This window comes from Amia ocellicauda, chromosome 17 (assembly GCF_036373705.1).
Source record: "Amia ocellicauda isolate fAmiCal2 chromosome 17, fAmiCal2.hap1, whole genome shotgun sequence".
NCBI classification, from domain to species: Eukaryota; Metazoa; Chordata; class Actinopteri; order Amiiformes; family Amiidae; genus Amia; species Amia ocellicauda.
In genome coordinates this window covers 19306582-19319774 of record NC_089866.1, presented here as the reverse complement: position 1 = coordinate 19319774, position 13193 = coordinate 19306582, and the positions used below count along the sequence as shown (strand labels likewise).

Here is a 13193-nt window from a genome sequence, read left to right as displayed (position 1 = left end):
TACTGTTGCTTGGTTTCTTTTACTGGAGTGCGGGGGGGGGAAGGTTTTCCACATTTGCACATTTAACTTGTCTTGATTTTCAACTTCCTTTAGCTAATGCATACACACTTTTTCATACTGTACCACAATTTGCACCACTTACTATGTCATAGGTCTCTTGCAAGATACTAACACATTATAATCATTCCTGATGTGTAGTTGGTTTACTTTGTTTGAAGTAAATCTGTTAAATGAGATTATTAAGTTTTCTTACAAGTATAGTAGGAATCAAATGCCTTCCATCATGACCTTGGACAAACCCCACACTCCTTTCCAGTGCACAGCAGTGTAATAAATGTTATGCAATATCATTTTGATAACTCCCTTGTGTCAAACCAAACACAAACTGGAGTTCATGTCTTCATCGTCTCCCTTGAGGGAAAGGGTCAGCCGACACATGTCTTCACAATGCGTCGGAAGGTGAGGTTGACCCGGGGGGCGAGCACCCTCTTGCGGGTGGGCAGGCTGTGGTACCAGTAGGTGTTGGTGGGAGGGTTCATGAGCAGCAGGCTCCCATGCTGCAGCTCCAGCTTCACGGGGGGGATGCGGCGGCTCGGCCGGCTGCCCCGAGACTCCCGGTGCCGGAACACGAAGTCACGCGCCGCCCCCAGCGACACGGAGGCGATGGGGCAGGTGGGGTCCAGCTCCCGCTCATCATCCCGGTGCTCCCCGATGTGGTCCTGCCCATCTTTATACCTGCCAGGGCAAACACCACTTATGTTCAGTGAAATGTGTATATTTTTGTGACCAGGGTCATCATCAGCCAAACTAAACTGTAAAAACGTCACTCATATGTTCATGGGGTTACCTGTTCACGAGGACAAAGTTGAAGATGTGCCCGGTGGCCTTAGTAACAGCATCTCGGATCTGCTCCAATACGGCCGTCCAAGGCTTAGCTGAGAGATGGACACCAGAGAAGGAGTACAAGAGCCCAGGGTCCCCATAAGTTGCCTGCTTCCTTGGAACATTGTAGAACTTCCCAAAAACCTGCACCTTGGCTCTCTCACCTAGAACACATCAAAAGATATTGAATGTTTCACTTATGTCATAAGAGCTGGTGCATGATGGGTCAGGGAAGCATCCTCAATGAAAACCCAGTTCAACACTGCCTTTTTTTTTTTTTACTATAGAGCCAATAGGGCGTCAGTTTCTCCTTTTCCATTGGAATATACATGTATAAGTATGATACAGAGTCTGTAAATTTGAACCACAATGTCTGGCTACCTGAAAAATATTCCACTTCTTCCTCCAACTGTTTAAATAGCCTGTCTGCTTGTGTTCTGGGGAAGAGAACTGTGTAATCAAGATCCAGACCCTCAGCCTCTCTCTTCTGCCAGGGCAGAGGGTCCGAGAACTCGTCCGCACTGGGACAGCTTTCCTCCCTCTCCTCCTCCTCATCTCGGAGCACTTTACTCCTTTTCTGAAGACCCCCCTCTTCTTGATGAGCTTTTTCTCCCACATCTTTTTCTGGCCGACCTGAGGATCCCAGTGTCCGTTTCTTGGTTCTGGTCACAAACTTATCCATGTGAATTCCTGGTAAACAAGAACATCATGTGGTGTCATCAAGAAAAGGAACAATAATAATACATGGCTGCAAGGACAGTAGTACATTGGGATTTTAAAATAACCAGCATAAATAGGTGTTTTGATTTGTCTACTTCAGATTGAGCTGGGTGGGCAGAGACTGCAGTTACAATTAAATTCACTGGACTGCAAAAGAGAAACACTGATGAATTGTTTAATTCGTTTTCTTTAGGAAATAGGTGTAATTCTATCTATTTACCTTAAAACTCCACCCAAGGAAAAATGTAAATAAAACATTTACATCCCCCAGTACCTCCTCGCAGAACTCTCGCGTTATATACAACCCGGAAGCTGGCGGGAAAAGAAACATGTGACCAGGGTCAGTGCCGCTCAGAGAAGCATTGGGGGTGATGTTATTAAAGAGAAGAGCAGGAGTTTTCATCGCATAAAAAGGATACTGCAGTTAAAACGAAAATGATTGGGCAGAAAACCATTAACTCTTATTTTGGCACCGTTACCAAGAAAAGGGAATTGGAAAATGAAACGGGAGTAGAGGTGAGATTGTATTTAACACTGCAACTTGCATAGATTCGTTATTGTTTCATTTGTTTTACTATGGGCTGTATAACCGGTTAAATGTAGTGTATTGTGGGCACATTGCAACGTTGCTATTTCACACGCTTCTATAATGTAACTTACATTTTGAAATAGCATTGATTGATGTCTTGGCTGCTCTGCACTGCTCATATAGTTTTTATGCCAGTGACCTGTTTTATTTCTTTATTTTTGTACTTATTTGTTTACATATGTCTGGACCTAGAAGAAGAAAAAAAAAAGACTAACCTCGCTTCTCAATTTAGCTCGTTTGAATGAAAATGAGTTCTGTCTGGCTAGATAGTGAATTCATTTTCTTTATTATAATAACGTGAATATCTGAAAATGTATTATTCATCATCCAATGGCAGCGCGCTATGGCGGACGGGGGTTGGCGTTTAAACCTCATAGCCAATGGCTGGAAAGTTTGAGTGTCTTATTTTGCCGCGAAATGTCGGCATGGCGGGATTGACCCGGAAGTAAACAAACTTCCATAATTATGTATGTAAAGATTGTGCGGCGATAGATCCATTTTATTTTATTTTTTCTTTCCATAGAGGATTGCAATTTTTCCAATAGATGGAAACAACGTTTCTGAACTAGAAACATATGTTTTACTTATGTATTCTCTCAGAACTGTATGTCCCTGTAACCGCAGACGTAGGGTTACTTTTCAGGATTTCGCATTACTTTTTACAACTCGTTGTATAACAAAATATACCAAGGTTACCCCGGTGAAGAAGCCCAAACCGGGAGGCGATGAGGCGCCGATTTCCCCTCCGTTGAGTCCGGAGCAGCTGGACCGCATCGAGAGGAACAAGCAGGCGGCTCTGGAGAGGCTCGCCGCCCGCAACGTGCCGCCTGGATTCGGGGAGAGCTGGCGGAAGGGGCTGAGCGAAGAGTTTAGCAAGCCTTATTTTATAAAGGTACTTCAAAAACGCCATTCAGTAACCAAACCTCATCTCAGCATTTGGCACTTGAATGATCATCTCCCCACTGTATTTTTGTTAACTGTCTGACTATGCATAGACACCGCAATGTGTAATACGTGTGCATATGTTTCCCCCTCTTAACACTGGCCGATTGTACTGATGCGCTGTTTTCAATCTTCAGCTAATGTCATTTGTAGCAGAAGAAAGGAGACGCTACACTGTGTACCCACCACCTCTCCAAGTCTACACCTGGACTCAGATGTGTGACATTAAAGATGTGTGTATACTCACTTATTAGTATTGTTATTCTTCATTTCCTGGCGGATGCCCTTACCCAACTTAATTTACACGATACACATTTCAGTGAATTTCAAAGTGCTGTGATGCAATCAGTACAAAAATATAAGCACATGGTGCAGTTATAATACAGTTTAGTCCTAGGTATGTGCTAAAAGTCGTGGTAGACCTAGTGCGTGTGTGTGCACATATACACATACACACTTACCTTTACTACCTATTGATGTTGACGTTGAGTGCGTGTTCTGAATATATACTACTTTAGTCAGTTCTGATTGTGTTTTTTTTGTTGCAGTGTTTGACAGACACTTTCTGTATTTCACAGGTGAAGGTAGTTATCCTGGGCCAGGATCCATACCACGGCCCCAAACAAGCCCATGGCCTGTGCTTCAGTGTTCAGAGGCCTGTTCCACCTCCCCCCAGGTGCTGGTGTTCAGAGTACAGTAATAACATACATTGCCCATCACAGATCTGTTTTCATGGCTAAAAGAATGAACTCTGTATGTGTGGTAGATGATTAACATTTTGTACAGGTAGCTAGAAAGAGGATGCGAAAGCAATACAAGAAGTAAAAGCACAAGGTTTAAGGAAATGTCACTGTTGCTATTAATTGGAAGTGGTGCATTGTATTTGAAAAGAGCACTGGGTTTACAATAATGGGATGCTGTTTTGGATGACCTTCAGCTATCTTTTTTTATGATCATGTGAATGCTGGCTGTTGACATGGCAATTTTAAGTTTTTAGTTGTGTTGTTCTTCCAGCTTGGAGAACATGTATAAGGAGCTGACCTCGGATATAGAAGGCTTCGAGCACCCAGGACATGGGGATCTGACAGGATGGGCTAAGCAAGGTTTTAAAATGTTTTTTATTGAGTGGTTTCTTCATGCGTGGTAGCCGTCTCCCATAGTACATAGGGTTGATAAGAAGGCAGATACCCGCCTGCTGCAGTGGTCCTTGTAGCATCGGTCAGCTGGCCCGTTCGTGCTGTTCACTGTTCTTCCCATCCCTCAGGGGTTCTGCTGCTCAACTCGGTGCTGACGGTCCGAGCGCATCAGGCAAACTCCCACAAGGACCAGGGCTGGGAGCAGTTCACCGACGCCGTGGTGCAGTGGCTAAACAAGAACCTGGATGGCCTGGTCTTTATGCTGTGGGGGGCCTATGCACAGAAAAAGGGCCTTTCCATTGACAGGGTGGGTCGGCCATACTTTTTATAAATGTTGTGGTTGAGTCACGATCTCAAGAATTCTACAACCTAGTTTCCAGGGCTCTAGATTTTGAGGATAGATGTTGCTGATCAGATCCTTGTAAGAGGGAAATGGCTATTTTGCACGGTGAACATATACAGAGGTCATATGGACACCACACAGTTTTAGGAATGCTGTCTACAACTATCCTCGCATCTGCAGTTAAAAAGCTAACACGGGTTGATTCTGTTCATTCCAGAAGCGACACCACGTGCTGCAGACTGTGCACCCCTCTCCTCTGTCTGTGTATCGTGGCTTCTTTGGATGCAGACACTTCAGCAGAACCAATGAGCTGCTCAAGAAGTCCGGGAAGAAGCCAATTGACTGGAAAGCGATGTGAGTGCAAGGCTGAAAATGGTCCAGAGATTTCCAGCAACTGTCTCCTGCAACTGTCCCCGCTTCAAGTAAAAAATGGACAACTGACAATCCTTTGGCTCGCAAAACAGATCACACTAGCAAATGCTTTCCTATGTCTTTTAATGCATTTCCTTCTGTTGATAACTTCAATTTCAAATGGACCTTCGGTCAGTCATTGGAGTTCAATTGTTATTTTGTTCCCGAGTTGCAGTAGGCAATTAATATAGGACTTGAATTTTAATGCATCACTTTCAAGGGAAAAAAAGTTGCCAATAATTTTGTAAGGTGGTGGATTTCTCCAAACTAGAAAGTTTTCCATGGCAGCTATACAGTAGTAAAGTTTAAAGGCATCCATTTGTTTTGTTTTTTACATTTCACCCAAAGTTACATCTACCTCCTCCAATTACAGGGCACTAAATCAGCGATTAGTTTAAATACTGGATGAGAACTACATTGTAAAGAAGGGGAGTAGTTATTTTTGTTGAATAAGCTAAACTGAAGGAAGTTGCCCGGGTTTAACTTCCTTTCCCATTTTCTTCTGTATTCAAAAGTTACCTCCAATAAGACACCAACAAAAGGTAACAAATAACACTGCACTTGTAGCTATTTTTTTCTGTCCGTTGTCAAAAAACTTGGCATTGTAAATATTTGCTTTTATTTCTGTCTGTAAGAATATACATGTTTTTTTGTTATTATGAACATTTGACAAATAAAAAAATATATAATTTCAAAATTCCTTGTATTGTGTTCTTGTTTACCCCAGCAGATGGATGCAGATTGTCTTAATCTTTAACAGATCTTTAAAGTCTTGACATTTTCACAAGAAGTGCCACCCATTCATTTCCACAGCATTCATGTATGAATGAATGTTTATGTAGCAATTCAGCTCCGTGGCTTTGAAAGCAAGAGGGCTTTGTTTTGTCTAGCAATCAGTTGATGAATCTGTATAAAGATCATGTTTTTAATAATAACAAATAAAAACAACCCCACATCTATTAGATCGCATGCTTTCTTGTTTTTATCCAGCTGTGCGATTGATCATTTTACGTGTTGAATAAGGTATATGTATGTATTCAGTGAACTAACAAAGTGCTACAGTAACCGCCGTGCTTTCCTCCCGGCGACCCCGGAAATGAGGTGTCGCAGTCAAGGGTGAAGCGTCGGTCTCGTTTCTGTGGCGCAGATTTCCGCAGTTCTGCGCCGCTCCGCCAATAGCATCAGGGGATTCTGCAACTCTGCGCAGAACTGCGGAGATCTGCGCAACAAGAACACGCCCATTTTGTTTTGTCAACTCATACAAGGATGAAAAGGGGCGGGGCCTGAGAAATGCAACCTGTCAAGAAAACGGGCGAGATGCGATATGACAGCAAAGACCGTCGGCGGACGCGTCTGCTTACTCGTTAAAGCAGGAAACTCCGCAATGTGTGCCAGTCTGACCATGAGATATGAATATATTAATGAAAACATTGTGTTACGACATGGTAAGAGCTATTTTTGTTTAACGTTTTGAATTCACCTTGCTTTTCTTCGCAGCGTGCACTTTCCGAAAAGCCTGCTGTGCAATGTGCTGCTGCTGCTGCTGCTGCTTTACATCCATGAATTACGATGTAGTGCTGCAGTTGCAAGTTGTTGTTTTGTCTTAAAAACAAGTAAGTGAAGAAAAACGAGTTCACGCTTGCAGTAGCCTTCTGCCTACGCAATCCGGAAATCAACTTTTGGCCGTTCAGAGCAGTTGTGTTCATATTCTCTTGCTTATGTTTGTGAGATACAGTCTACAGTACAGTCGCCGCACCGAAAAACCAAAGAAAATGCGATTGGCAGTTATTGGCATTGCAGTGTGCTTGATGTACAGGCAACGTTTTTCTTTTTGTACCATACCTTTACTTTAATTGGTGTGTCCCGTGAGATTTATGAGGAAACGAAGCAATGTTGCTGGCGTTTCTCTTGAATGGACAGGTTCGCCCCGTCACTGACAGCTGCACACGGCGGGAGATCGGTGAGCTGCGTACGACGAGCAGCTCTGTCCTGTGCCTCTGTGCTCTCTATCTGCTCGGGAGGGTAACTGTGCCATTTCTAGGTCCGTTTATCATATGACATCTTGTATAAGCATGATTAGAATGACTGAAGGTCACATTCTGCACTTCTTACAACCAGCCCTGAGACCTAACATGACATGAATAGTCTGTATGGGAATGTAAGCAAATCTCTGCCAGCTGCACTTGTTGATCTCTCTTATTTTTTTTTTTTTTAACCTGTGTCCTTTTTGTTAAGAACATTTTCCGCAGCCCACCTGTTCTGATGTTTGTCCTCCTTGTTTTCCTCTCTTGTCCTTTCCTCTTTTGGCTCTCCTTGGCCCCTCCCTGTGTCCTCAGTGAGGGCTGACCTTTCCCCAGCATTGCTACTGGTGGTCTGACAGACAGACCAGACTGTCAGCCGCTTCACAGAAAGCGGTAATGAAATACCCTGGCACTCACTATTTCCCCCTCTTGTCTGTCCTCCTCTCCTGCTTGAAACAGCCTGCTTCAGAAAGTAACAGAGAGATTTAAAGTTATACTGTTATTAAATGTATTGATCATTTTGCAAATAGTCCTTTTGTTTAGACAGTGTGTTACTTACACTGCCTGTCGTTTCAGCTATATCCCAAACAAGTGGTTGTTTTTGTTTCCGGTGTCTTGGAGATAAATAATGTTCCCCTGCGACACAAAAGTTAGCTAACAAATTTGACTGACTTTTAAAAATTAATAAAAAAATTGATTTGGTTCTTTAATTGATTCATTTATTTAATTAAAATATGTAGCTTTAATAGCTGTGGTGTTTCTATAGTATGACTACAGGAATTCCATTTCAATTTAGAATTTGTTCAGAAAAATGAAATGATAAAGGAGATATTTTACATAGGCAGTAATGTGTTGCAGTGAAAATAGACACTTGCATACACACTGTCAGCAGCAGCCTGAACATTGAGTCATGAGCCAAGGGGGTGCAGAATATATTTAGACTACACTAAGAGTGTTTAAAAACAGTGGTATAAAATCACTCCCATTTAAGGAATCTCACATATGTGGGCAAATAGTTCAAATAAAATAACTTTTTCTTCTTTCTTTTACAGGAAAGCATGTTTTTACTCAGATTTATTTCACCCAACACAGCACATTTACACTAGTGGACATATGGTTCACATATTAGCAATGTAACTACTAAGGAAGACAAAAGTAAAGTTCTGTTCTGGTAGAAGTCACAATCATTTGAGATTATGTTTGCTTTTCTGGCATTTTAACCATTTTAGCAGAACAGTAAACATTATAAAACTTCTATTATATAGAGTATAAACTTTTTTTTCTAATTTGTTTCTAAATGTTATAGGTAAATACATTTCTGAATGATACTCCTATTTCTCTCTGGATTCTTCATACTATGCCTGTTTTGGAAGATAATTAAGGCCTGGATGAGGCCTGGGACTGGAGTGAAAACTCAGGGAGAGTCCCAAGCCTCTGAGATGGAGCACCCACCCCACGCTGAGGCTCAAAGCACTGGTCCTCCAGAACGAGAAGAAGGCCAGGCACATTGCACAGCCAGTAGCAGGCAAGCAACATCGCCACTAGCAATCACCTCATCAGAAACAGTGGAGACTGTACCTTCCAGCTCATCAGGCCCCTCCACTCAGGGACAGAAGAACCAGCCAGAGGCCTCTGAATCGTCTCAGGCCTCAGTTCTGTCAGCGTCCACCACGAATGTGTCCATAGGAAGAGTCTCCCAGCAGTGTGTGGATCCTCAGCTGGATCACGCTGCCGCCACTCTCAAGCACCGGACAGGACACAGGGAGCGCCTCAAATTCATCATCGGGTCTTCAGAGGACAACTCCTCTGATGATGAGCTGGTAATGATGGACCACAGAGATCGCCAGGCTATGGGGGGACTGGCTCCCACATCCATGAAAGAGTCCTCCCTGCCATCCAGATATCCATCACTGCCACCTGGCTCCGTGTCATCCAATATGAGGTAGGGTCCCGGAGTTGTGTAACAGACTGACTCATGCTGCTCTACAGACTTTACTGTTACAAGTATTATGGAGAAGACAAAAACCGTTTAAAGATAGAAATCTAAATCTACTGTTGTACTTTTCCTGAACCTTCAATTTTTCATTTTGTTTGAACCAGATTATTAAATTAATTACTACACTATCTTATCTTAAACCAGTGAGAAGTCAGTTTGTACAGCAAATCTTTCCAAAAAATGCCTGTATAATGATGTTATGCTGTGCCTTTATTTTTATTTTTTTTAAACGACACCATCTACAGTAGCACAACATGTACCATGCCCTGGAGACCTCTGGTGGTAGATATTCAATCAGACTTCTCACATTTAATTATTAAACCATCATGACAATTCAGATTTACGTGTGATAGTTGCATTTTCTTAGGCTTTAATCTTACTAATGGATCCCAGGCACTCATGTTTAACTGAGCTTGTGGCCTTCTGTAGGACAGTCAGTGTAAGGAAAGCTGCTATGGGGGGGACAGAAAATAGAAATTTATTTTTGTGTGAGTGATTTTCCCTTTTCTGTTTAGGAGAGCGCTGTATCTTTAAGATAACAAGGGTCTCGTTAACAAGCTCAAGGTGGGAACAGGAGGTTATATGTAGCAGTGCCTGCTGGGTGGAGGAAAGCAACTAGTTGGAGCAGGTGGAAGGTTGGGTTGAGCCCTCCATTGCCTGATTGTATGGGGTCTGTTGCTCTGTGTTTGCAGTTTGGGACTTTTGTGGTTTCTCAAGGTGGGTAGATGTAAATATATCTCCATTGTGTGCTTTAGTGGATTTTAGTTTTTCATATATCAAGGGCAATTAAAGAAAGAAAAGGCCCCAGGATCTGTTTTTTTAATAGCCCAATTGTGAAATAGAAATAAAAAACACAATAGATCAGAAGTATGTTAATATGGACAGCATTTGTAATGAATAGGCCCCTAATAGTTATGTAATATGAAAATCGGCAAATGTTTTTTTATGCTTTGTTCGGCACATTCTGAGATATTTGAGATCTGATTTAAGTCATTCAGAATAAGATTGTTCTCCCTGTGAAGTTATGACTTGTGCAATCTTGGGGAACTGTCAAGAATCCTATAGTGTGAGTTCTGTTTGTCTGTTGAATCAGTCATACTGCTATGGCCTTTGACTGTCACTAGTTTGTGCTGCTGTACCACAGATACAAACTTGACATAAGAGGGAGGGAGGCACTCTTTCAGTATCAGTGTGTGTGTGTGTGTGTGTGTGTGTGTGTGTGTGTGTGTGTGTGTGTGTGTCTGTCTGTTAGGCCTAATGTGTGTGTATATCAGAATGTCTGTGTATCTGTTAACATGTGTATTAGTTGTGTGGGTGTGTGTGTGTGTGTGTGTGTGTGTGTGTGTGTATATGTGTGTGTATATATATATATATATATATATACACACTTTTCAATGTTAATATAATTTTTTGACGTGTCGCTTTCCATATTGTTGAATATACAGCTTAACACTATCTTACACCCACGTCTTCCCGTATACCTTGGGTCGCTTTCTGGTACCACTGATTTCTGCAGTTCTGCTCAGAGTCTGAACATTTAGCCAATTAATTTGCATTATCTGTGCAGATTCTGCGCTGTATTCTAAACCACATACTACTATATTTCACATACTACATATCAACATTTCAGTAGTATGCAGGATGCATACTGGACGTAGTATATGAATTTATAGTATGGTAAAAGTACACAGATGGCTTGCTGCATTTGCCAAAATATGCAGTATACAACCAGAGCTCCGTACAAGGAATACTGCATCCCATCATGCTTCACGTGTCTGTCAAGTGAGTTCACATGACGTATAGACACAGAATCATTCATCTTCATACTGCATACTGTGCTACTTACTGGTCGGAAAATCAGAAATCAGAAAATCAGCATGCAGTATGTACTTATGCAGTATGTAATAGGGTAGTATGTGGTTTTGAATACAGCCTAAAAGCTGTATTAGCTTTATTGCGCTGCTGCTTATGACGTTATGATCATAAAACTGTGCTATAGGCTAGGAAAGTGTTTCCTTAGCAATCACTGCAGAAGCCTGTTCTGTTTATGTGACAAGATTACTTGTGTAGAGAAGGGGCTGACATGCTGTGTGCGGTTTTCATTTTATTTGATCATAAAGACATTGACTCAATGAGTCAGATGGAGACTTTTGTGCAAGACTTGAGTCGAGTCATCAAAAACCTTCATTACACCTCTGACTCATTCTTTCCAAAATTGCGTCTGCTCCTTACATATTGATGTTTTAATCAATGTTTTGGCTGAATCTCATTGAATTTTCGTAGTTTTGTTTAGCAGATCGAATATTGTATTGAACATACACTGCATGACCAAAAGTATGTGGACGCCTGCTCGTCAAATATCTAATTCCAAATTCATGGGCCACATTCAGCCACAAGAGCATTAGTGAGGTCGGGCGCTGATGTTGCGCGATCAGGCCTGGTTTACAATTGAAAAACCTTTTTAAAATTATGAAAGTTGTGTCTTGAGGGGAGATTTTAACTTTTTAACTTTTAACTTTTAACTTTTTAACAGTTCTTTAGTAGGACCTGCACTACATTATGGTGTTGCTGAGGTGCAGAGTATTGCTGTGACAGTTTTTGGGTCTTCTGTAGCAAAACACCAATCAAAGGGCTTCTGCTTGGATTTGACCCAAAAGATCTAGATCTCTTCTGTAAAAAGAATAATTTAGGGAATGTGGGAGGGTTGGAGTATAATTGTACTTTTGCACCGTATAACATAAACTCTACATTGAACTGCTGTACACCCGTCCTCTGTACTCAGACTTTCCTGACAAGTAATGGAGCGGGTGACTAATCTTTAACATAGGGGTTAATGATTGGGAAGGAAGTTGGAATGGAAGAGGGGGAGGGGAGCAAGTTTGAGAGAGAGAGAGGAAGGGAGGGAGGGACAGATGGAGGTCACAGTGTTTGGCTGAAAGCACTGTGCACACAGAGGGGCTGACGTCTGACAATGGAGGGGGACGAGAGTGAAACCCTGAGCTGGTTTGAGTGCCTCAGGAGGTTAGTGCTGAGCTGCCTGCAGAAAAGACGGAGCCTTTTTTCTCTCTTGCACAAGCGTGTGTGCAGCTGTTTGTATAGTCTCCTGAAATTGCTCTTAAACAGTGCTCTTAAATGCCAGTGCAGAGGAATGTAAGAGCAACACCACAGCAAACCCTAGTGTTTGTGTTCATTTTTTTTTTTTGTATTCCAGCTTCAAAGCATGAGGCTAGCAGAAGGTGTAGTTATTAACTTTGGAAATGTGCCGGAGACAGCAGTTCTAATTGGAGACATTGTGGTCCTGATTGCTAAGGACTTTGGAATCGTGCAAGTTTTATTCCAGGGCTATTTAAGACACGTTAGTCAGTTTTTAATATGTTTTCATTTCCGCTTACTTGTACTGAAACAGGTAGCCTATCAGACTTGGCTTTGTTAGGAGAAAACATTTGTCGTGAGAGGAGTTTACACAGCAAAGTGCTTCAAAGCCTAATAATATACGCCCTCAATGGGGGTGGGGGGGATTGCTCTTGGTATTAACCCCTTTCTTACTGTTGACAATATGTTGCTTAAAGCTGCCTGCCAGCATGCAATGTAAGTCTTGGCCACATGGAAAAGTTTAGCTGAAAACTTTGAAACCGTGGACAATGTTTTTTTGTGGAAATTATTTTTATGCAAGATGGTGAGAAAAGGAAAAGGCTTGCTTTCTAATTTACAACTGTCTTTAAGTTGCATGAAAGTCACGCTGTTGCAGAGATGAATATTATGAATATCCTTGGGGCACAACCAACAGGCAGTGAAATAGCAATGACTTCTGATCTGTTCTGTGTATCAGTGAAAGTGTTTGTGCAGTTGGTAAACATGTCAATATTTCAATTTCAGATATAATAATTTATGTGGGAAGTCTGTCTGGCTTCCAAGTCGAACAATCTTCTATTTTTGTTTTGCTAATTGTAACCTTTAGTTCCTCAAAGCATGGTCCTTCAGTGTTTATATAAATACTTAAATGTAAGTTGTGTGTATACCCTTATGAAGGCACCTCCTGTTGTAGAAACCTGGCAAAGAAACACCCTTACAAAAGCAGGTACATTTAAAACCAACTGTGTGTTGTTCCTGAAAAGGTCATGGTGGTGTTCCTATTTGGAGATTAATTGCAGGC

The 13193-nt window shown here is 41.9% G+C and overlaps 3 protein-coding genes across 12 annotated transcripts in view; 2 read left to right on the top strand and 1 right to left on the bottom strand.

The window, feature by feature from the left end:
• Window positions 1-3: 3 nt before the first annotated feature.
• alkbh2 (alkB homolog 2, alpha-ketoglutarate dependent dioxygenase) lies at window positions 4-2450 on the bottom strand. Its single transcript, XM_066690391.1, has 5 exons — window positions 2263-2450; window positions 1823-1914; window positions 1264-1572; window positions 848-1046; window positions 4-735 (listed from the first exon to the last, which is right to left on the bottom strand). The coding sequence occupies exons 3-5, from the start codon at window positions 1562-1564 to the stop codon at window positions 426-428; spliced, it is 810 nt and encodes a 269-aa protein (XP_066546488.1). The 5' UTR covers window positions 1565-1572; window positions 1823-1914; window positions 2263-2450; the 3' UTR covers window positions 4-425.
• unga (uracil DNA glycosylase a) lies at window positions 1934-5720 on the top strand. Its single transcript, XM_066690390.1, has 7 exons — window positions 1934-2118; window positions 2883-3083; window positions 3271-3366; window positions 3712-3809; window positions 4148-4236; window positions 4398-4576; window positions 4830-5720. The coding sequence occupies exons 1-7, from the start codon at window positions 2038-2040 to the stop codon at window positions 4968-4970; spliced, it is 885 nt and encodes a 294-aa protein (XP_066546487.1). The 5' UTR covers window positions 1934-2037; the 3' UTR covers window positions 4971-5720.
• Window positions 5721-6315: 595 nt separating this feature from the next.
• The window catches only part of acacb (acetyl-CoA carboxylase beta), a 30411-nt gene continuing 23533 nt past the window's right edge, over window positions 6316-13193 (top strand). For 7 of the 10 annotated variants that reach the window (XM_066690030.1, XM_066690029.1, XM_066690026.1 and 4 more), the window contains exons 1-2: window positions 6316-6468; window positions 8351-8986. In XM_066690030.1, coding sequence (XP_066546127.1) covers window positions 8367-8986 — 620 coding nt within the window. In that variant the 5' untranslated portion in view covers window positions 6316-6468; window positions 8351-8366. Of the gene's footprint in view, window positions 6469-6943; window positions 7065-7339; window positions 7438-8350; window positions 8987-11942; window positions 12062-13193 lie in introns of those variants that run through there. The other 3 variants (XM_066690023.1, XM_066690024.1, XM_066690031.1) reach the window with 3 other exon arrangements.

Bases quoted from the DNA above. Each gene is read 5' to 3' on its own strand.
- alkbh2 (XM_066690391.1), bottom strand. From the start codon at position 1,564: ATGGATAAGTTTGTGACCAGAACCAAGAAACGGACACTGGGATCCTCA. The intron at 1,047-1,263 runs GTAGCCAGACAT...GATGTGTTCTAG, and splicing joins AGAAGTGGAATATTTTTCAG to GTGAGAGAGCCAAGGTGCAG. The intron at 736-847 runs GTAACCCCATGA...TTGCCCTGGCAG, and splicing joins AACTTTGTCCTCGTGAACAG to GTATAAAGATGGGCAGGACC.
- unga (XM_066690390.1), top strand. From the start codon at position 2,038: ATGATTGGGCAGAAAACCATTAACTCTTATTTTGGCACCGTTACCAAG. The intron at 3,810-4,147 runs GTGCTGGTGTTC...TTGTTCTTCCAG, and splicing joins CCTGTTCCACCTCCCCCCAG to CTTGGAGAACATGTATAAGG. The intron at 4,237-4,397 runs GTTTTAAAATGT...CCCATCCCTCAG, and splicing joins GACAGGATGGGCTAAGCAAG to GGGTTCTGCTGCTCAACTCG.